The following is a 22859-nucleotide window of genomic DNA, read 5'->3' on the forward strand; positions in this document are numbered from 1 at the left end:
TTTGCCCCAGCTGTCATGCAGCCAGTTGTGTCAAATTTAGGAGGCCAGCCAGGGGTGGCATAATACATGCTGCAGCCCCTGGCAGCCCTGGGTACACCCATGCCCTGAGTTACAGGGTCTGATAGGGTGGCCCAGTACCAATTGGAAATGCACCTAGGGTACATGGAATCCATTTTACAGAGAGAGCAGTAGGCCTGGGGTCCTGATTGGCAGGGCCCCAGGTCGACTATGTCAAAAACCAGCTAAAACACAGGGCAAAAAGTTGGGGGCAACCATAGTCAGGAGGTACCTTCCTACAAGTTCTTTTTAATCTTTGCAGTAGCAGAAAGTAGATATTTATGTCAACATGATCATTTTTTACACTCTTTGAGAAATTATAGAAAAGTTAGACTCTTTCTGCTGTGCTTTTAAAAAAAACACAAAATACAAACAGGTTTCCATTCAGCTGCTTTTGTTATCTTTTTTGCAACAACTAGCTAACAACTTTTTTTGCTGTTTACACTTGTGAGTCTATTTTTACTCTTTGTGTATGCAAACATGTTCTTTTATATGAAAGGCTATGCTCCAAGGATTTAAGTGGTTTATGGTAAAGGTGATTGTGACCATGTATTATAAGGGATAAAGTACCCCTTTGCAAGTACCCCCCCCCCCCCCCCCCCCCACCCATGCTCTACCTGATAAAGATATCGCAAGTCACCTCAGAGTTACATAACCTTCTAAAGGTACTGCTTTGTGACTAACAATATCCTAATAATGTACGGCTGGTGGTACTTTATGCCATATATAGTGAGTAGCACATGGGTATGGGCGCCGCTAGTAATTCTGTGACTTAATCAGATTGTTTATCTCTTTACTCCTGCAGGCCTTCTACCCTGTGGCACACCATTTAGATGTCAGCAGTGGGGACATTCTCGCCGCCAGATGCGTTTTCTCCGGTGAAGGAAGGAAGACAGAAACTCACATCGGGTACGTGTTTGAAGACAGTTGCTTGTTCGTAAAATAATGCACTGTGTTTTGTTGGCGTCTGTGGCATCCTCCCACCTGGCTGTACAAGAAACACCTCTGGCAACAGGTCCTTCGTCGGTTTTGACCCCAAATTGGTTCTTTTAAATTTAAATATAAAAAAGCGGCCATTTGTTTGCCGAAAAGGGAGGATACTGTCTCGATAAATCAATTTCCTTACTTTATTCCATTTTAGATTACACATATCAAATATTTCACAATATCCCATCATTTTCACACCAAACTGATCTTCGCTCAAGCTGTGCTGCAATTTTCAGAACGCTACTTAACCCAGAGCGTTCAATTACCACAGCGTTCTCGCTCGTATTTCAATTCTGTTACCTCCATTTTTGGAAACACAATTTGCACCCAGAGAGAGGCAGCCCTGCCGAATCTGGCCTTGTTTACGTGCTTTGTATCCCTTTGAATGTACGCTGATAGGAGAAGCACTTGCAGAGGCAGCTTCCGGCTGCAGCCAGCCAGTCCGAGAAAGCGTGGTCTGATCCCTGCTAGGGGGCCCTGCCCGCTCCCCTCTCAGAGGGAGAAGCCTGCCTTTCACATGCGCGCGGGAACCAGTCCCCTCTCTGGAACACTCCACCCCACCCCCTCCCGGTATCATTAAGTGTTGCCATAGTGAATAAGTGACTGCTGCATGACACCTCTGGATAGGTCATCATTGACGTATTCTCCAAGCAGGAAGCACTCCACCCCCGGCCTCCTATTAGCATTAGCTTGCAAGAAAATGATGAGCATTAATTAGAGCAAAAAAATGTCGGAATTGTGGAGCGCAGGTCTTTTATGAGATGCTTATTTATTTGGAAGTCATTTGAGAGGGTATAATTATCAGTGCAGCTATTAATGAAACAAGAACGGTATAAATGTATATCGTTGTTTATATGTATTCCATGTTGAGCTATTCATATCGCACAAAACAGCAGTGGTTTCTAAACTGAGTTCAAAGTAACAATGTCCTCCTACAAGTGGTGAGAAACGTTATACAAATGTACAAAGCATAGCAATGTATGTTCTCTTAGTGGGAGGTGCGTGCTTCCATAAGTCAAGGATTTCAGTCATGAGGCAGCTTTGGAAAGCATCTGCATTTAATATATAAAGTATCTCCCAGAAACCAGGAGTATTCTGGTCTTAAGGGCCATCTCTGCGTTCAGGTGATATTTGCCAACACTGTGACTCCAGAACCCTTCAGTGGCTTTGTAATACCACAGGACTCACCCTTATGTATTTTACATGTATCATGTTGCCACATTAATAGAATGCGTAGCAGGACATTGTACATTATGGCCCTATAGTAGCATCAGGGGGTTGTAGGAGGAGTGTGGCTCAATGGTTAGCGCGGCAGACCCTGATGCAGAGTTCTGGCCAGGGACCAGGGTTCGATTCCTGCCTCGGTGGGTTCTCGGGCTCAATTTCCTCGGACCTGTTAATTCTCGCCTCGGTGCCTATTCTAATCATAGGCCACACGCTGCAACTCTGGGCAATAGCTTGCATAGCTTCCACACCGGCCCCAACAGCGCTAAGGATGTCTGGCTTCACCCTGGGGGTGCCCAGGAGTGGACACTTCACAGGGAAAGCCAGGAGGGGTTCTACAGCGGTATGAGTATCAGCACCAGGAAGCCGAATAGGCGACACCGCAAGGTGACCGTCTGGTGACAGTGCGCTCTATAAGTACCATGACATTTACATTTAGGGATGTGAGTTTTGTAAACAGAACGATCTTTGGCAGAGCCAGTAGGTCTCTTGACTTTGGAAATTGGGTGGGGGTGGTGACTGGGAGGGCAGGACGGTAAAGAAGCGCTATGAAGCGGTCAGCGCTGGCCATATCATAGCGCTTTGGTTTTTCATTCTGACTGTTAAGAGGAGGCGTGAGAAGTAACAGGGATGGGTGGGGGCGAGATGAAACATAGATGTGGGCAGGTGGGGTATAAAAGGGACAGGGACAGGGCGGGTGCCAGGGGAAGAAGGGATGGGGCAGGTAGGAGGAGAAGAGGAATCTGGGCAGGGGTGGGAATGTTATATGAAGAAACACACGTGGGAGGGAAAAGAAGTAACATGGGCAGGTGGGAGAGAAAAGAAGCAACATGGACACGAGAAGGTGGAAGGGAAAAGCAACAATGATGTGGAGAAGATCAACCCAAAGAAATAGTACCTCAATCGCAGTGAACAGCAGCAGAAGACCTTATCATATTTGATACAATCAGTATCTAGTCCGTGCTTCTGCAGAAAGAACTGGAAGTTAAGACGGCTTGCGCTGCCCAATTAGAATGAGAACAAATGAGAGTAACAATGAAGCCCCCGAATGACAAACAATGGGTGGGTTCCAAGAACAGTGTATCTCTGTCAAATCAGAGAGGCGGAACTAGCGCACATACAGTCACGCAGCCTAGACCTAAAATGTACTGGATTCAATTAACTCACTACTGTTCAGCCAGGCTAAGGGTATCTCTACCATTCGCTCACCAAAATGACATTGGACCGAATGCCCAAGGGCAATAGGGCACCAACACATTGTCACTTTAATCATTTATGTTGCAGACACTGGGATCTTGTTTCAGTTCTATGAGAGTAAGTTAAGCAGCCGCCTGTAGGCACCACTTGACTTTTGAATTATGATGTGCTTATCGGAATGTTTAAAAAAAGACAATCTAACGTGTGGTGCCATTTATTTGCCATACCCTTTGATTACGACTCTCTGATCTTCCACAAATGAATTGCCGGTTACGTCGAATAAGATTAAGGATATTGTTCCCTGCGTGTCAGGTATTCGGAATGAAGATCCCCATTTGTATAGTGTGCACCCTGGACTAAAGCACCTCTTGGTATGGATTTAATATTACAAAAAAGAATGTCTGAGGGTCAAGGAGGCGGGTCAAACGTGTAAAGCGGTCAAGGCACCACTAAAGTATAACAAACAGGTGAAAGAAAAATATGTGTGTAGATGTGTGAAAAAAAGCACTACATCTCAAGGGTTAGGAAAAATACCCATCAGTTCCCGTTAGGTACCGCCCTTTTGTCATCATATGGGTTCTCCTTATACCCAAGAGAAAATGCTAACTGTCACTAGATGTTGTAGTGACAGAAGCTCAACCATTGACAAGTATGCGTGTGGATAGATGATACCAAAAGTGTCTAAAAAGGTAACTGATTTGCAGTGCAAAAGCGAAAAGTGTGAGTGAATAAGTGAAGTATGTAAAATTGGATGGAAGTGAGTAGTAAGAGAGATTATTTAATGTTTTCTCTCAATTCCTCCAATGTTTAAAAACAAAGAACAACAGATTTGACAAAATATCTGTTTGCAGGAAGGGTCGACATGTTTCAGCATATGTGGCTCCAAGCTTATGCCACTGCTTTCTTCAGGACCAGTATGTTTGCAACTGCATTATATGATAATAATAAAATTATATCACCTGTGGGTTCCAGGTCATACTAAATACCCTCCATAACACTTGAGGATTCGTGGTGTCAAGAAACAGGATACACGAAAGACAAAAAAAATAAAGAAAAAGGAAAAGACAGTTATCACCACACATAGTACATTTTTTCATGTGTGTCAAAGTAAGTATGGTCAATTAACCCATTATTCGAAAAGAATCCGCTTACCTATTAGGCAGGAGGATCATACATCACCCCACCTGGCTGCAGCTCAGGTAAGAGGAGCACCGCTCTAGTTAAAAACAATAGAAACAGTCAGTCAAAAGAATTCTCTTATCTCGTATCAGTGTTGGTAAAAACTGGTACTTCACAATTTTGGATGATACTACTGAATGCACCTTGATCAAAGACAAGTAGTATCCCAGCTATTTACGCTACTGTTGTAGTGGGCGAATTGATGGATGCATACGTGTTCATAACTCATAACGACCACGCATGCAAATGGGTTACAACCACTTGTAGTGTAATCATTAAGTGCCAAAACTCCCTCTGTCATTCGGTATCGCTGGGCGTGTAGGTATAGAATCATGTATAAGCCCAACTCATTGATTTAATATACAATAGCGTTCGCTGAAAAAGTACACTGTGGAGCACTTGAATTGAGCAATAGTCACCTTTCCAAGCAAACACTCCCATGATAGGAACTTCGGCAGTTAGAAGCTTGCTGTAAAGATTAGCAGTGCAAGTGAAGTCACTGGAGGAAAGGTCTGTAATGATTCCTTTGATAAAAGTATTGAAATTGTAACTATTTCTTAAGGCGTGAGGTCAGGAAATAAAACAAACAATGGGAAACCATTAGGTCTTGCCTTTGTGACCTATTGGCTTTTCCAATTCTTGTTGCCGATGATGTGCTGCAGCACTGGCAAAAAGCGGATTCTTTTTCCCCCGATGTTGTACAGCACAGGCAAAAAAATTAAAATAAAGATGCAATGACATGCAGCCTACGAATGGATGGGCTCTTTTCTGGCGGACAGGACATTTCAAGTACACTGCCCCCCTTTTAAATCCACACCTCGATCTCTTAGACAAGGGCTCCCTCAGGGCTCCATACTGAGCCCAACATTGTTTAATCTGTATATGGAACCCCTTGCTAGGATGGTGGAATCCTATGGGGTGGATATCGTGTCATATGCCGATGACACCCAACTGGTGGTCACCCTATCGCATAATCCAATGGAGACTGCAGATAATTTCTCCGCTCGTCTTGTGGCACTCGCCGGCTGGATGAAGACCAATTGCCTTCACCTCAACGGGAATAAGACCGAACTTTTAGTGATTGGTTCTTCTCCTTCAATCTGGACGTCGGCCTGGTGGCCCTCTGACCTGGGTCCTACACTTATCCCTTCTGATACGGTGAAGAACTTGGGGGTTCTCTTGGACACTAACCTCTCATATTCCCAACATATTGAAATGTGGTGGGTAAATGCTATGGGTGGGTAAATGCTTTGGCATACTAAAGGTTCTACGTACAATCTTAGATCTACTACCCATCACAGCGAGGAAAACATTAGTGCATGCCATGGTCACTCCTCATCTTGACTTTGGGAATTCTCTGCTATGTGGCCTAAGTAAAAAAGGCCTGAACCAACTCCAATGTGTCCAAAATGCGGCTGCCAGGCTTGTCTTGAACCTGCCTAGGAAGTTGTCTGGGAAACGTGCTTTACAGACCTTGCACTGGCTCCCCATTCGGGAACGTATTCGGTTTAAAGCCATGTTCATAACCCATCGCATTGCACAGGGCAAAGGCCCTGTCTACCTCCAAAAGATGCTGATTATATACCGTCCCAAACGCCTTTTGAGATCTATGGGTAGTATGCAATTTCTAGCACCCGGTATCCATAAAGCGCGGATGGGGGGTCGTTCTTTTAGGTATTTAGCCAGCAAACAATGGAAGGAACTCCCCATTGAACTTCGGATGGAACCTTCGGAAACTCTGTTCCGGCTCAAACTTAAGACCCACTTGTTCCCTAAAGACAAGAATTGAGGCTGGTCCTTGTCCTTCTCGTCCCCTTCCCTCTCTGTGGGTCTGTGTTCAGGAGTCCTTGTGGACTGCATCCACAGCGCGGGGACAAACTGTTCTCTAGTGTAACCAGGCGCTTTATAAATGTTGTTATTATTATTATTATTATTAAATTTTGTTTTGTGCCAGAAAAAAGAATGTAACATTGTACAGCACACTTCGAGTAGCCAGCAAGATTGTCACAAAAATCCTTTCACTTTGAAGTCAGATTAAGAAAAGTAAACACCAAGCTCCCTGGAAGACGAAGCCTGACATTTGACCTCTGTCTTTGAATACAAAACAAGTGTAACAAGATTAGAACAACATTTAAAGGTCTTTTAACAGATATTCAATACTGGTTGAAGAATACAGTGAATAGGGTTTGGGCAAAAGAAGGGATGACCTCAAGCTGGCCAACTTAAAACAAATGAAGCCAGAAAATAGAAAGTAAGCAAACGCGAGTTACAAACCACAAAGCCAATGGCAAGTAGTGGGTTGAATGCATTCCCAGGGAAGCACCGGGATGATCCCAAGATGTTGTTTGCAAACCAGACAACTGTGCTGTCTGGTAGGCTTCGATTTAATAGAAATAGAAAAGCTAGGTTGGGGAGAAGGGAACAACATGGAGCGCGTCGGATGGGGTGGTCATTGAACGGGAATAAAAAGCACTGTACGTTTTTGGTATGCTTCCCAAAAGGCTCTCACCTATAGACAACTGAGCTACGTGAGCTCTGAAAATGGAGGCTTGGCCATCAATAGGGGAATTAACAGTAGGTGCTAGGGTGTCCTGCAATTGTCCCAGAGCTAAGTGCCTCCTATCTAAACTTAAAAGGTGTACCAAGCTTATTCCTTCTTATCTGCAGTGTATCCTTTTCAATAGGAAAAACATGTAGTTAACCATTGGTGCAGATCTCGCTATCAAGCAAAGCCACAGCTCGGTACACCTAATCTACTGCACAGTGACTGCTTTAGTGACAACTTTCAGAGAGCGAGGGGTGTCTTATACTTCTTTGAATGAGGCAAAGTATCTGCCTTCCTACATGTCAGATGATTAGGTTCTTGTCCTGATAGATAACAAAATGGTTTATTTTAAATATATTGCAATGGACGAAGTCTCTCTCTCTCTATTCCTCTCTCCCTCTATGCCCCCCATCTCTCTCTCCGCTCCTCTTTTGACCGATAGCTAGTATCCTGTCACTCTGCAGTACCTCATCATCCATGGTGAAAGCAAATCCAGGTAGACACAAATTAATTTATGCAAACGTGAGTCAATGCTGACATTTATGAACTGGCTTCTAGATTTAGAAATGTGCTAACGTTTAAGCAGTGCTCTTACACTTCGTTTTCTTTGTTTTTGTGGTTTTACCTTCTTTTCTACAGCGGCACATCTGTTGATGAAATGTGCAATTTCTACATTATGTATTATATGGAAGCCGCACATGCCACTTCATACATGACCTGTGTACAGGATGGCAGAGCGGATCTGTTTAGAAATATTCCAGAAGAGGCAAATGTTCCCATTCCTGTGGACCCCAATATGATGATGTCGCACGAACACCACCATCATGAAGGTAATATGTGCACTTTGTTTCATTCCATGAGATTCAATTTACCGCGATGATAGTACTGAGTGGCCTGAATATTGTTGCAGGACCTGCTAATCTAAATAACAAGCAAATGTGTATCACATGTGGGTCATTCTAGCCTAACACCTTTCCAAAGCATGCAGAAAACAACACTACAGAGAATAGGAGAACTGCAGCAGATATCAGGTCAGGGAAATCAAATTGTAACAATTCTTCAAGACCTATCATCCGTATTTGATTCAGTTGACCACTAGTAGTAGTGTTAAGAGGAAGATAGTCTTGATTTTGGGCTACATCAATGAACTAAAATAGAATGCAGATTCTGTTTATTGCCCCCTCTTCCAAATGCACCAGATACGTTTCAGCCCCTGGGATCACCAATATACACGCGATCGCAAGGTTTGAAGTATTTATATGTTTATCAGCAGGGTAGGGTTCCTTTACCCTTTGCGGTCACTCGTCGTTACCCAAAGAATCCTCAATCGGTTCCATTCCGTTTCTGCAAGTTGCTCTGTAGTTTTGCTCTGTCTGCTCAAGTCATGTTGCTTGATACATATTGTAATGGGCGCTAGAGATTAGTTTTATATTTGGTGATTACAGCAGCAGAGCCTACTATCGTTTTCGGTGTTTTCATTGTGCTCTCTGCGAGATGCTGTGAGCTCTAGCTTGCTTTAATGAGTGAATGCCAGAATGGAATGGTTCTTGTGAATTACATTGTGCTAGATCTTACTAGCTCTACAGAAAAGTATGGATTCTCAAAAGGGCGAAGACAAGTTAATGCGTTCCATAATGTGCAATCAATTTTCATAACTTAAAGTCAAAAATGAAAATGCCGAAGTCTAATAAATTCCAGTGGGTCGTTTAGCCAAGGATTGAGCCTTTTTTCTGCTTTACAATGGCAAGCCCTCTTCCGTCATATGCATGAGGCTTACTTAATCACTAATGTTTCTCCAGTCCACCTATCTCATTCTATTCGGATCCATGATTCTTTGCTCCCCACTGCCCTTGAAGGAAGAACATTCCTGGAGTGCCTACCTCTTATACTCTGTTTGGTACCTTACTGGAGTATAATTCCAGCTATTGGTATTTATTTATTTCACAGTGTTTTAGGTACGGCAAAAACCTCACAGAACTGCGTGAAGTGGATTTCTCTTGGAACAATTGCCAGGCCTTTTTCTAAGGAATGATTTGGCAACAAGTCTGATCACGTTTTAAGCACCTTGTGGTCTTACCAAGGATGCTGCTGTTTGTACCTTAATATAAGTGGCAGGGGCCCATTGGTGATGCTGTGGTTCTCTTGATGGGAGATTGCTGCAAGCTAGCTCGCGATGGGAGGGACGCAGGGGAATGGGTACATTAGAGTTGGTGGAGTGGGGGTGTAATTCTATTACAATGGGTACTTTTTAGGTTTGCTCTGCATTAGAAGAAGAATTGTGGCTGCGACTATATCAGGTTATCGGGTATTACATTTGTTAACTGTGCTGGCAGAGATGATTGGACTCCTGTTTTGAGTGCCTGGTTCCAACACTGCAAATATCCAGAATCGAGGAACGTACACCCCTGGGTCGCAGAAAAGACTGAGAACCAAAAGCATTCCAAAGCCAAAAAATTAAAACCAGTAAATCCTCTGTGTGTCTCGCCAGCAGTGTAACAGAGGCACCTGTGGATCCCGTGGGGGGTGGGAGTGGTAGGGGGGGGGGGTCGGGGGATGCCATTAAATGCATTGCTGAAAGCGTGCAGTGGCATGGAATAAGAATTAGTTAAACGTGCAGGCAAGCCACGCTGCTTTGCCCCTGCAGCTCTTTTTTTGGGGGGGGGGGGGCAACAATTATGGGGCCCCTAATTGAGCGAAGATCGATTAATGCCTGTGCGATCTGGGTGATGCCGGAGTCCCTCATCACATTCTCCAGGAGGGCCCCATCACTTTGCATTATGCCTCTGCCTCTTGCTCAAATCCATCCATTCTCTCTCGCCCAGGGCCGGACTGGGAACTAAAACCGGCCCTGGCAAAGTTCTCGGCCCCCCACACCCCCAGGGGGTGCCGCCGAGCCCTTTGCCAGGGCCGGTTTTCGGTCGATTTTGTTACAGGGCTGAATTTGCAGATATGCTGCAAAAACGGCCCTGTAACAAAAACGCCCAAAATCGGACCCCACCCGTGCGGCGCACCGGGGATTGCCCGGTGCCCGCTACGGCCAGTCCGGCCCTGCTCTCGCCTCTGTACATTCTCCTCTGTCTGACATTCCTGTCCCTCCATTCTCTTTCTCCATTTTCTTTACCTCTCTTTTCCTCACCTCTCTCTCACTCTCTCTCTCTCGTTTTACGCCTGCTGTGTTTCTGCAATTCACTTCATTTGATTCAGCTACGCAAATACATGGGGAGGAGTTTGTTTAGGCCAGGACAATCAGAAGAACAGGAACCTCAATGCCAACAGTGGCCTGATGTAGGGTTGTGTCTTTGTTCCTACCCGCTTTCATTTATATTTGGTGGATTTACTACTGACTTTGCCCGTGGTGAACTTCATTCCTCTCTAAATCTGAATCCTCAATTGCATTATTAATGGATTCTGATGATTTGATGATCCTAGAGCAGGCATTAATCAGCCGCCAATGTAATTCCTTTACAACACATGTAATCAAACATATTTCCCAATTATTCATCCAAGTAAAACCATTATTGTTTCATTAGGCAGAAAGAAGTACTATAATGGAAATAAATTAGAGGTGGTTAATGATGATCCCGAAGTAGGTGTATAGGGTGTTCACTGACACTTTAAGTTGGACACTTCCGGTGTGTTGTGCGAAAGTCAAAGCAGCAACAGTCTATATGGGTTTGACAAATTGCACGAGACAATACTGCGGGCTTTTGGCATTGCCCTCACTGCTCGCTTATTGTGCCAATTTTCTTCTTTTGTGTTTGCTTCCACAGTCTACAATGGAAAAGCCTTCCTATGGCTGAATTGTATTGAGGGGACATTGTTAAGTCGATTGCTCCACTTAAGCCGGGCGGTCCACATGCACTCCTAAGACAGGAGTTATGATTCAGGAGCAGTGGGACCCTTGCTGTTCAATCTTCTCTTTTGTGTCAGCTTTGCTTGAAAAAAAAAGCTCCTCCAGATTCTTGATTAAGCTCTTTTTGTAACGGTGTGTTAAGAATTAAAGGCTTATCCCACTCAATGAACAATTTTGTCTGTATGCAGAGTATCTTATGGATAAGTATCATCTATAAGAAAGTTGAAATGATTGCCTCATTACCACGCATGCTTGAAGAGGTACAAATAAAACAAGCACTGGCGTTGCCAATAGGTCTCGCAGTAGGAAAGTTGAAGCTATTGGCTTTGTAAATGACAAAGCCCTTTATGTTTTTAAAATGAAAACAAAAATAAAAGGCATTGTTATTTGCAATTGTAATAGCTCCAACTTTCCTACTGCGAGACCTATTGGCAACGCCAGTGCTTGTTATATAAGGATCTGCAGATGTATGGCAACTTTAGCTGCGAATTCTAGAGTTCTGCGATTATGCTGCACTTTTGACGTAGAGCCAAGATTCGCCCAGAGTTAGCACTGCGCTCCAAAAGTATTAAATAAACGTATATCGACGTTTTAGGTTTCGTTTTTTCCGTTGCTGCCATAGGCTACTCGGTCAGCCGGTTTTAACATTTAAGCCAACGGCGGTTTGCATGCTCAGATTTTGAGCTCACGTTTATGTTGTTAAAAACGGAACTGTAAGTTAAAGGGTACAAGGTGCTGTAAGCTAAATTGCAGGCATAACAGAGCTCACCGCCATGCCCGTATCTGCCAATGCTTCGACAGCTCACATACGGTCGAGTCTTCGATATTAAGCACGATGCGAGAACTGGTCGTGTCACATTTTAGAGTAGTTCGATTCTGGAGCACAGTTCTATGAAATAGGGTTAACGTTTTGTAACTGCGTGCAAACATACATTCTCACAATGGGTCACGTTAAAATGTCAACTTTCGAAAGTTACTTTGATGCCATTTAGAAGCACTTTAAGGTCATATATGCACATATCTGGGAGACAGAAGCATTACATTGCTTGACATCCCACTAGAGGGCATAAACATGGTTTCTGTTTTTCAGAGTGCGGGCAGAATAATGGAGAAACGAGCGGGCCTAGTTCCACAGTAGCCCGCCACATTGGCATTTTGCCAGTTTCAACCAGTTTCTTCCAGTACGGCTACTCGGCAACTTAACGTAAACGTGCCTCAGTAAAACAAATCTAAGACATCCATCCAACCACCTTATATGGATTTGTATCTAAAAAAATGTTTAAAGCGGTAACAGAACAAAAAATGCAAAACCCTTATTTACAATTACTGGAGTTCAATGACTTTCAACGTTTTACACAGGAGAACACAGAAATGTTTAACTCTTACGCAACACAAAGGTGTGCATACGGCAGAAATACGTATGTCACGTGGGAAATAGGCAATTATAAACACTTAATTTGCAGAGGACAGATAACAAGGGAGGAGGATGGCAACTTTCCAAAAATGTCAATGAGTGGCATTTTATGTCAAAATATTTACAATATGTGACTCGCTCTAACATGCTAACGTATAGGGTGAGCTTAAAAGGCAATGTGCAAGGAAAGTGCTGAAAAAGGTGACGTTGCCGCGTTAGGTACATAAAGCTGTGTAGCAGAATGGAGGGTGGGCAGCAACCCTTGGATGCCAATGTTACCCCTCACCAAGATATAGGAGGCCTCAACATCCCCTAGAATGACATACATTTTCATCCACTCACTGGCCAAAAAGAAGGAGTGTTTTTTACAGCTTAAAGAAGAAACACGGTGGTGCCATGATGTTGGGGCGCACTTAGTCATTTCTTCCAATAGGGGTAAATAACTCTAGTGCTGCCGCTTTAACAATCAAACCCCAGAAATGCATCACGCTTGAAATTATATAAATGAGTTAACGAGTGGGGACTGTGTTTAAATCAAAGAAAGACACACGGAAGAAAGAGAAAAGGAACGACGGAACAGTGGGATAGGAAACATTACCTATGAAAAAGGGAGACACAAAGGAAAATAAAGGAATGTAACGAAAAAGAAGAAAAACTATGCGTGAGAAAAAAAGAATTGCAGCGGAAAGAGGATAAAAGAGAAAATACAGCGATAAAGGAAAAAATAAAGACAAGTAAGGGAAATGCAAGCGGCGGGGGGTTGGGTTGGGTTCACAAGGGAGAGAACAACACGAGTGGTGGGGGAAAACCACGAGGTAGACAGCAACACAGGAAGAAGTACACGAAGGAGGCAGCAACGAGAGAAGCACACAAGGGAGACATGGGGGAAGCTGGTAATTAGGGGAAGAGAAGCCGCACAGCACAACAGCACACGCTGGGAGAAGCCCTTTGATGTGCTGTGCGGCCGTGAAAAAATGCAATTAGGAGGGAGGAAGGGAGGCTGATGCGCGTGCTTGTTTGGTCACGTGATTCACGTGAACTTAAAGAAAACCGCACGAACGAAACCCTTGGTTTCACAAGCATTTTGAGGACATGAATTCTCGCTCCGCTCAATGCGCTTGCTCGCATTGATAGGTGACGAGACCTAAAAATATGAAGCTGGTACGTTTTTTACAGAAGATTGTAAACGGTTAGGTGAATTCACGCAATATTGTGCAATTGGGTGTTGGTTTCATAAGATAAGTCCGCAGAGCAATATGGTGGCTTCTTTAGGGTCGCAGGTTCAACCTTATTTTGATGAAGTTTGGATTTCAGCATATTAATCTACATCAGTGATAGAATAGATTCCTGCAGGCTATTAATCTGGTTCTGAATCTCGTATCCATATGATCTGTATCCGGCCTCCCCTATCTGATTCAAGAAGACGCTAATTAATCACAGGCTCTGTGGCGGATCCTATTCGGGCTGAAGCTGATGTGATAGCGTTTTATCATACAGGCCCCTTAATCAACCTGTTTTCTATTATTTGTTTCATAAAATAGCAATAGACCAGGGTGGTAGTTCAAGCATAGTGTGAATGCGAATATATAGCACAAATCTGTGGATCAATATGAATACAGTAGCTTAATGAAATGGATACACCATTATATAATAGATGACATTATTTATGTCACGCGTCAGTAATGAACTTTTTTGCAAGCTTTAATGCTACGTCAGTACTGTGGGTTTGCTCTTTTTATAATGTTGGAATGTGTTATAGTGCACAACATTGCTGAAGATGATAAACAAGTATATTTAGTTTCTATTTTTAGGGACGACTTACCGATGCATTATTTATTTTCATTTAACTTTTTGTTCTGGTTCTGGTACGCCATGGGTACAGCCGCAGCCCGTGCAGGTAAGAGCGGTGGGTGGTTGGGCCGGGTGGGGTGGAGTTTTGACAGACGACAACGATTGAAAATGAATTCATTATTTATTTTTCCCTTGTCGTCTTTCGTAAAACCACCACCACCCACCGCTCTTACCTGCACGGGCCGCTGCTGCATGGGTATGGAAGTTGGCTTTCCCCTCTGAATTAGTATGGACCACACTGTAGGACTTTGGAAGAAAAGCCTACTGTGGCTGATACCTGAGGAAAAGCGGCTGTGCAACCTATTGCACTTGCAGAAATGAATGCCTAGCTCAGTAACTTTGGACCACTGTCTTGGGGAGAAGAGCCACCAAGATGGTAGCCGTACTACCAGCTGTGAGTCTGGTCCCAGAGGTCCCACTTCGATAAAAAGAACAATTTGACAGATTCTCACCTCACTCCCTCTGAGAGAGAGACTCCTGCTTTAAGTGGCAATAATTAGTGAGCGGGCAAGAGCTCAAAAAGTCTTGTAGAGCAGACCAATCCAGACACAGGGCTTTACCTTCCTCAGATCCACAGCTTATTCGCTTCCTGGGCGAACATCCTATCATGCTGTGGCTCTTGTCTTGCTTACAATGTTTGCTACTTTGGAAAATTGACAATAATTTTAAGATTCTACTGTTTCCCCTGCCATGATGGTGCCTCTGTCTCTCCCAATAAACTGTAGATCACCCCCCCTCCCAAAAAAAAAAAATAATTCGGGACTCATTACCATCTGTCACTAAGGCTGCTTGAACCTGATATGCATACCTGATTACAGGACGGAGTACAAACCATCGAAAGGCTGTATTTGGACCTGAGAACTTCTGCAGAACAGATTGAACATTGTGTTCAAACCTGACATGCAGCACAAAAACTGTCCAGAAGAGCCTCTGTTGATTCTCCCCACTGTTGACATTTCAGAATAGTGTGGAGCGTAGTGGTTATACATTAACGAAAGTCAATATCTCTCTGCACCGTGGAATTGTGTTGCACAGCTACTCACCTAGTGAACATAAAGGTTTTTTTTTTACTATTCAAGTAGTATGGACAGGACAATCTAACTCATGCGTTTTATGTGATTGCAGTGTCTAAGTTTCCACCCCACACCAACCTTCAAGAGTAATCCTTGACTGTTGGACATAACTCACCAAGAGCCATAGTCTAAAAATGAGCCAGACGGCAATTCAGTGAGTTCCCAGTGGTATCTGGTATCTGCTGGTCAGGGAAACAGGCAATAGCTGGCCGAGTACCATGTCTGAAACATTGTGAGCAGGATGGAGCTAAGTTAGCATACTTGTTCTTTTGAGGTAGGTTCACCAGATTTGAATTGTGTTCACTTGACTTGGATAAATCTTAAACAATTGCCTCTCGCGGTCTCCTATCTTAAGTGTTAATGTCGGAGTTTTACATCAAGTGAATACATTGAAATCGTCATTCTAGTTTGGATCTTTTCATTTTTATGGCTGTTTATGTAAACTACTCTTTAATGACAACTTAATACTTCTGATTATTAAGGCTACTTTTTCACTGTCATTAAACCAACTTGTATTTGCTGTTTTGAAGAGTTATAATACATTTACCCAATACAACACTAAATAAACATGTTCATTCACCTATCAGCATGCTCTCCAAATGTTGTCTCATTCTTAAAATACTTGACACATGTTCAATGACAAGTAGTAAATTCAGACAAGGTTGTTAGTTCTCTCGCCTCCACCGCAGCATTGTCTAGGGCGCCGATTATCAAGCTTAGGTGACCGTTGTATGTGTGTGTATTATTTTTATTTTTTATTTATTTAACTGAGTTTTGTATCGCGCCAACTCACCGACAGGTCTCAAAGCGCTTCTGACAAAGTACAGCAACAAGAGAACGAAGTGAAGATAAAGGATGTTAACTTAACTATGGAGATGTAAACGCGTCCTTGAAGAGTAAAGTTTTCAGGGTTTTCCTAAACCAAAGAAGGTTGGCCTCTCTACGGAGCGCCTCCGGTAGCTTATTCCAGATGGTGGGAGCTTGAACTGAAAAAGCTCTGCCTCCTTTTGTTGCCAGTTTGAAACGTGGGCAGGATAGCAGGAGGGAATCGGAGGATCTGAGGGCGCGCGCTTAGGTTCATAGATTCTGAGCCTATCTTTTATGTAGGCTGGCGCCTGACCATGGACTGCTTTATGGCAGATGCACATGCTCTTAAATTCGACTCTTTGTTTCATAGGGAGCCAGTGCAGCCTATAAAGTAAGGGAGAGGCATGGGTCCGCCTAGGTACTCCAAATATCAGACGAGCTGCGTCATTCAAGATGACCTGTAGACGATTGATGGAATTTTTAGGGAGGCCTAGGTATAGTGCGTTGCCATAGTCAATTCTAGACACAATCATAGCTGAGACGATGGTTTGAAGCATGCTCCTTGAAAGTAAAGGGGCAAGCTTACGTAGCTGCCTGATCAGATTAGTGCATGAGCCAACCACAGCGGACACTTGGTTGGTCATTGATAGTTCCTGGTCAATTTTCATCCCAAGGCTCTTTACATTAGAGCACGGTTTTGGGGTAGGTCCAAGTTCTTGTGGCCAGAACAAATCATTCCAGGGGGAGGTAGAGGTTGAGACTACAAGATCCTCCGTTTTGTCTGGATTTATTTTCAATAAGTTGGACGACATCCAGTTCACTGTGAACCGTAATATGTCTTGGGCCAAGGATTGAGCCGATATGGTATTGTCGATACTCAGCAATAGCTGAGTATCATCGGCATAATTAAAAACTTTACAGCCCATGTTTGCCAGGGATTCTATCAATGGTTGTAGGTATAAGTTGAATAAAAGTGGGGGAAGCGTGGACCCTTGCGGGACTCCACAAACTAAGGTACCTACTTCGGAGACCTGATCTGCTAACTGGATCCTCTGTGTCCTCCCTGATAAGAAGGCTGTCAGCCACTGGAGAGCTTGTTCTCTTATCCCGGACCTGGCTAGTCTGTCCAGGAGCAGTGCATATTAAACAATATTTCATAGCATAAACCTAGCGGCGGGTAAATAGTGCTGTGCATAGTACTAAGAAGACCAAGGAAATATATCTGAAGATGGAAGGGAGGGATTCAAGAGCACATACGGTAGTAAGGGAGATTCAATCATAGGAGTGGATCAGTGATTCAAGGAGAGTCAGTGGTCAATGAGCTGTTCTTGAAAGAGGTGGGCCTTTAGCCTTTCATCTGCTCCATTTTCGCAAAGACAGTTAATGCCAGTCGCTCTTCCCACCTCAGCCTTGTGTTGATATGGTGAGTTGCGTAGCTCTGGAAAACGACAACGGAAAAATCCTGAGGCGTGACCATCTTCCAGGACAGCAATCACCATGGTGTTGAGTAACAATTATCATATACAACCATTGTCATCTAGTGCACATTTGATAAAAGTGCCACTTCAGCAGGATATTGACCTTCATATGTTATTGGAACAGTTGCACCAACATCAGCTTAGCTGTTCTGTTATTTGTGGATTGGGGACCTAATTAATATGTTTCTGCTGACAGAAGGCAAAGTGCTGTCGAGCACATTCTGCTTTTTCTTTGGATTGTTTCTTGAATCTGCTGCTATGAGCTGGGAAAGCTTCCTGGGGAGTCCTGTGTTAAAACAGTGGCAGTAGAAGTGAGATCACTGCATTTTTGTTTTTAGATTCATAAGATCACTTCTCAATATATTTTATTGCTTTCCTCTGCATGTAAAACAGCTGTGCATGGATGTAATTTTTCGGGACTTGGTCGTGCTCACTGTCTACTGCAATATGCACGCATTTATTTGAAACACACTGTCCAGCCCCCTTTTGCCAAGACTTGCAGGAATTGCAAAAAGTGGGCCATATTTGATTAGAAAAGTGATATTTGGGGCACCTGCTGCCGTAGCAGTAGTTCAGTTTACCACTGAAAAACTGCTTCCACCGGATCCAATGGTGCATTTCAGTCCTCTGACATTAAATTTCATACGGCCAGTGAAACAAACAGTGGAATATTTACTGATTAAATACAACACTAGAGAAATGCATGGACACCAGTATAAGCCAACAAAATAAAGAAATACAACTGTAATTTTCTTAGGTAAGGTCAACAATGGGGTTTTAACGACCCGGTTTCGGGGTTTTAAAAGTACTGCAGTAGCATACCGAGACAGACTGCTTTTGCCACTTTTTCTGTAATCCTTTTTAGTGGCAATGCTGCATTTCTCACTGAAAACTCTCAAGGCTTTAAGAATGGATGTATGGATGGATTAGCCCACAGGAGGACAAAGGCTACTATAATTAAGTAGGTGTACTGACCTAATTACTGAATTGACCTCAAGAAATAATGCAAATATGGGTGCTGTGTAGAGATAAAGATCCTGAAATAGGTCTTGAAATTAATCACAGATCAGAAAATGTATTGACCAGGACAATCCTCAGCTGGCCGAGGAAAAAGGATAATGTGTTAGAGGAAAACGGCATATAGTGACAAAGATGTAGGTTTTAGCAACATAAGAGATTGTATGTAAATGTCACCTACACACTTAGTTGACCACACCTACTCATCTAAGCGAATGCTTTGATCGGACAAAGTAAAAAATGACTACATAAAGTACCACCTGAATGGCACTAATACGCAAAGACAGTGAGAATGTCAAAATGCAAATTGTACTAAAAGCATGCTTACCAGACCTTCCCATCCAGAAACAAATAGACTTAAAGCAAATTACCCTGGGAAAGTAAGCACTCAAATGGAAATTAGTGTTTATTCTAACTAATAGAATACATTTGCATACAATTGAATAGAGTCAATTAACAAGAAAACAACATCACAATGGAAACAGCTGTAACAACAGTTGGAGCACAATAATATAGCGTCTTCCACCGCCATGAACACCCACACTTACAAACCTATAAAAAGTTCCAATGGCTACAGTCCCAATCTGCAATTTTAATGGAGCAAAACTGCATACCATAGGCAACACCTTGCACACACCCTCATGCAAGACATTCAGAGGAGGAGAACTCAGTGGAAGAGTACAACAAAACAGAACATTTTGTCCATTAATGAATGCTTATGCTTCAAAAAAACTTCCTCAAGTAGCCTAATAAATGACAGCATCCCATGTCAGCAAGAACAAAACTGCTATAAGCACCACAATACTATGGGGACTAGGAAGAGTTGCAGATGACGTGAGTGATGGTCAGTTATGATTGGTGAGTGATTTGTGGACTTGACTCACATGGATTCTTGCCTAGCCTCATCTTAAGTTTGTGTTGGGTTGTTGAAGTTTGCGAGTTTTCTTGCCATATCAGGCTATTCTGCCCATGACTTTCGCATCATCTGTGGCCCTAGTATAAGGTGACTGTTGTGGATCGGAGCTACTCCTTACACACCAGTAGTGAGCATGATGATCGACAGGTACATGGCTAAAGTAGTTTGCCAATCAATCACCATTGGTAGAGCGTGGCATTGTCACCCCTGGGGGTATATGGGTGCTAGGGTGCGAGTTCTCCTTCGAAAAGAGGGAAGAAACAAGCAGAAAATGTTAACACAGAGGGCAGGAAAAAGAGTGTGCAAATAAGGCAAAGGGGGGCGGAAAAAGGCTACATAGATGGCAGAAAAACGTGCAGATAAGCAAAGAACACAAGAGGGAAACCAAAGGACAGAAATAACGAGCACAAAAGGCAAAATGAAGGGCAGAAAAACGAGCACAACAGGCAAAACAGGGTGGAAAAACAAGCAGAAAAATGCAAATAAAGGGCAGAGAAACGAGCAGAAAGGCAAAACAGAGCAAGAAACAAGCAGAGCAGGCACAAACAGAGGGCAGCAGGTAGACAGGTAGCAGGGAATAGTGGACTGTGGACAAGCTGGTCAGGAGAACTGTCACAGGGAGCTGGCATGATGCCCTGCTGCGTCAATGTGAATTGGATGAGTTTTGTTGTAAGTTTTCAGTCGAAATGTGTTGTAGGTGTTGGGTACATTGACTCTGCTAGCTTGCAGTCTTTTTCCATTTCAGTCTATACATCCTTTTCATGCTGCTTCGTGGCTCATGTTTGCCTTGTTGCGTCAATACTCTCCAGTATGTCTGGCCTGGGAATTTCTATGTCTCTGCTCATAGTTTTCTGTATGTGATGTGGGGTGGCAATATGTATAATGTTCTGAATAAATGTAATCTTAGCTGGCAACATTCTTGGTGTCATTGGTTGGGATGTGTGTGCATTCCCAGAACATGTTTTTAAGGTGTGGAGGTGTTGATTGTTCCACTGTTAATGTGTGAATGCATTGTTTAAATGCACAATGCTTTGGTGCGCGCTCCTTTTATCTTTGCTTTGCTCATTGTATTTCATAACTGTAGTTTATTGGGTATTAGATTTTGTCATGGCAGTGTGCTGATGACCATTAGTAGTGATTTGTAGGATGTTGTGTGTTTCAGTAATATATTCACTGGTATGTAATTGTAGGAGTACTCTTGATAAGTAATTCCGTGGTTTTTGTTTTATGTGTTGTGTAGGTCTGCTCTTTACATGCACTGTGCCATCTGGAATTTTGCTCAGTTGACACAGCTGTTGCACTTTTCTTCCGTAATACGAACAAAACTTGTTTTCCCAATTGTGACTGCATCTGACACGATTCAATACCTTGATCAACAGAGCTTTTTATCGCCATCAATTAGGCAGGGTCACTGGAATTATGCGAATCTGCAGCTGTGGCGTTTTCCACATAATCATGGATTTGCCACAATAGCCTCACAGTCGGACATCTGCTGCTTAATTTGCAGATATTTCTAAAAAGGTTTTTCTAGCTCAAACAGATCAACCATTACTAAAGAGGGCCATATGTAGTCTCAAGCAGTGGCAAATCCTTTTAAAATATTAATTACCTTTCATTTGCTAATTGCTGTATGCAGATATTAAACTAGTACTAGGAGGTCAAACTGTGCTCAGAAAGTGTTAATAATTGTTAAAATGACTACAGATTTTGCTGCAAAACCACAAAAGCCTTTTCTTCTTACATTATTTTGTAAACCCTGCTGCATAATTTATTCCTCTGCTTCAGTATGGTACCTCTCAACACTCACTTCCCAGAAGAATGCATACTCTCGTGGAGGTGTGGAGTCAACCTGGAAGAGACAAAAGGAAGAAGTTAAAAGATTGAGACAGGAATTGGGACACATGCAAACAAAGAAGGTGGAGCTGACGTGTATGCCTCAACTCTTTGAGAAAGCCAGCAGAGAATGACACACAGCTGAGAGAAAAAACAGGAGGAATGCTGAATGACGAAGAACACCCATCTGACGAGAGCAAAGAGGAAGGAGACATATTCCAGCCTGGAAGGAGTGGAAAGTCAAGAAATCAACAGCAGGGGTTCGAAATACTCTTCCAACAGGTGGTTTCTTGAGTTCCCAGGGAATCCAGGACATCATCAGCTGCCAGTTCATGGTCTGAGGATTGGCCACCCAAGGCGAGCCACAGGAGAAAAGGGGATTAGAGGAAAGTTAATGTAAGAAATTGGGTTGTTGGTTGACTGGTGTGTGAACTTTGATCTAGCAGCAACCACAGAGCTTGTCAAGGTGAAGTCTTAAGCAAACCTTAAATTAACGTGTGCGCAACCCTCTGGTAGCTTGACACAGAACAGTCAGGCTTAACTTGGAGGCAATGTGTAAAATATTTGTGCTACACTTCAAATAGTAACACAGTGAAAACACACCACAAAAGGATCCCTCACTAATTCAGGAAAATTCCGCAAAATGTAATAAATAAGACAAGACCAAAACAGCAAAAATCCAATCAGTAGAGCCAGAGTTATGAATTCTTTAAAGATATAAATGTTAAAAGAACCAGAGTCCAAAGCGGCAACCGCAACTATTTGGTTGTGTTGGACCAGGAGAAAGTCACAAGTTCAGGCGAACAGAGTTGGACCGGTTAGTTCAGCGGAATAGTTACAGACTGGCCATCGTGGGCAGTCGTTGCTGTAGCGCGAAGATTCTGTTGCCGTCACGGACGGTTGGGCCTGTGCTTCACGGTGGTGTTCCACATGAACGGTTTTTGCTGTAGCGTGAAGGGTCAGGCTGGCAGAACTTTGCATTCCCAAACTGTATGAATGACAAGAATTTGGTGCCACAGGGCCCGTTTGCGGTTGCGAAGAACCCAAAACTCAGCCTCTCTGATGCCACACCAAGGGTCCAGGACCTAAGGAGCACCACTTGGAGCTGCAGGGATTGCTCCAACTGGATCTGGGTGCTGGTGCAAGTGGTTGGGAGCCTGTTATGCACCTGTGGCTCAGAACAGGAGACCAGCACACTAGCTCATGGAGTCACTCTGGGAGTCCTGGGTTCAAGGGGTGCAGGTCCAGTTCTTCTTACCCAAGCAGCAGGGTAGCAGTTCCTTCAGAGCAGCAGTCCAGTAGAGTGGCAGTCCTTTCAGCACCATAGCAGTACTTCTTCCTGGCTGTGTATTCACAGGTCCAGAAGCGTACTGAAGAGTTGGTGTCTTGGGAGAAGCTTCTAGAAATTCCCATTGACGTCTCCAGGCA

At 43.5% G+C, this 22859-nt stretch overlaps 1 protein-coding gene across 5 annotated transcripts in view; it reads left to right on the top strand.

Moving 5' to 3' along the window:
- PAM (peptidylglycine alpha-amidating monooxygenase) overlaps positions 1–22859 on the top strand; it is a 1271905-nt gene that overhangs the window by 904131 nt on the left and 344915 nt on the right. For all 5 annotated transcript variants that reach the window (XM_086960973.1, XM_086960975.1, XM_086960971.1 and 2 more), the window contains 2 exons: positions 863–966; positions 7829–8019. In XM_086960973.1, the coding sequence (XP_086817099.1) occupies positions 863–966; positions 7829–8019 (295 nt within the window). The remainder of the gene's footprint in view (positions 1–862; positions 967–7828; positions 8020–22859) is intronic.

The sequence above is a fragment of the Lissotriton vulgaris genome, chromosome 3_1 (genome assembly GCF_964263255.1).
Source record: "Lissotriton vulgaris chromosome 3_1, aLisVul1.2, whole genome shotgun sequence".
Lineage (NCBI taxonomy): Eukaryota > Metazoa > Chordata > Amphibia > Caudata > Salamandridae > Lissotriton > Lissotriton vulgaris.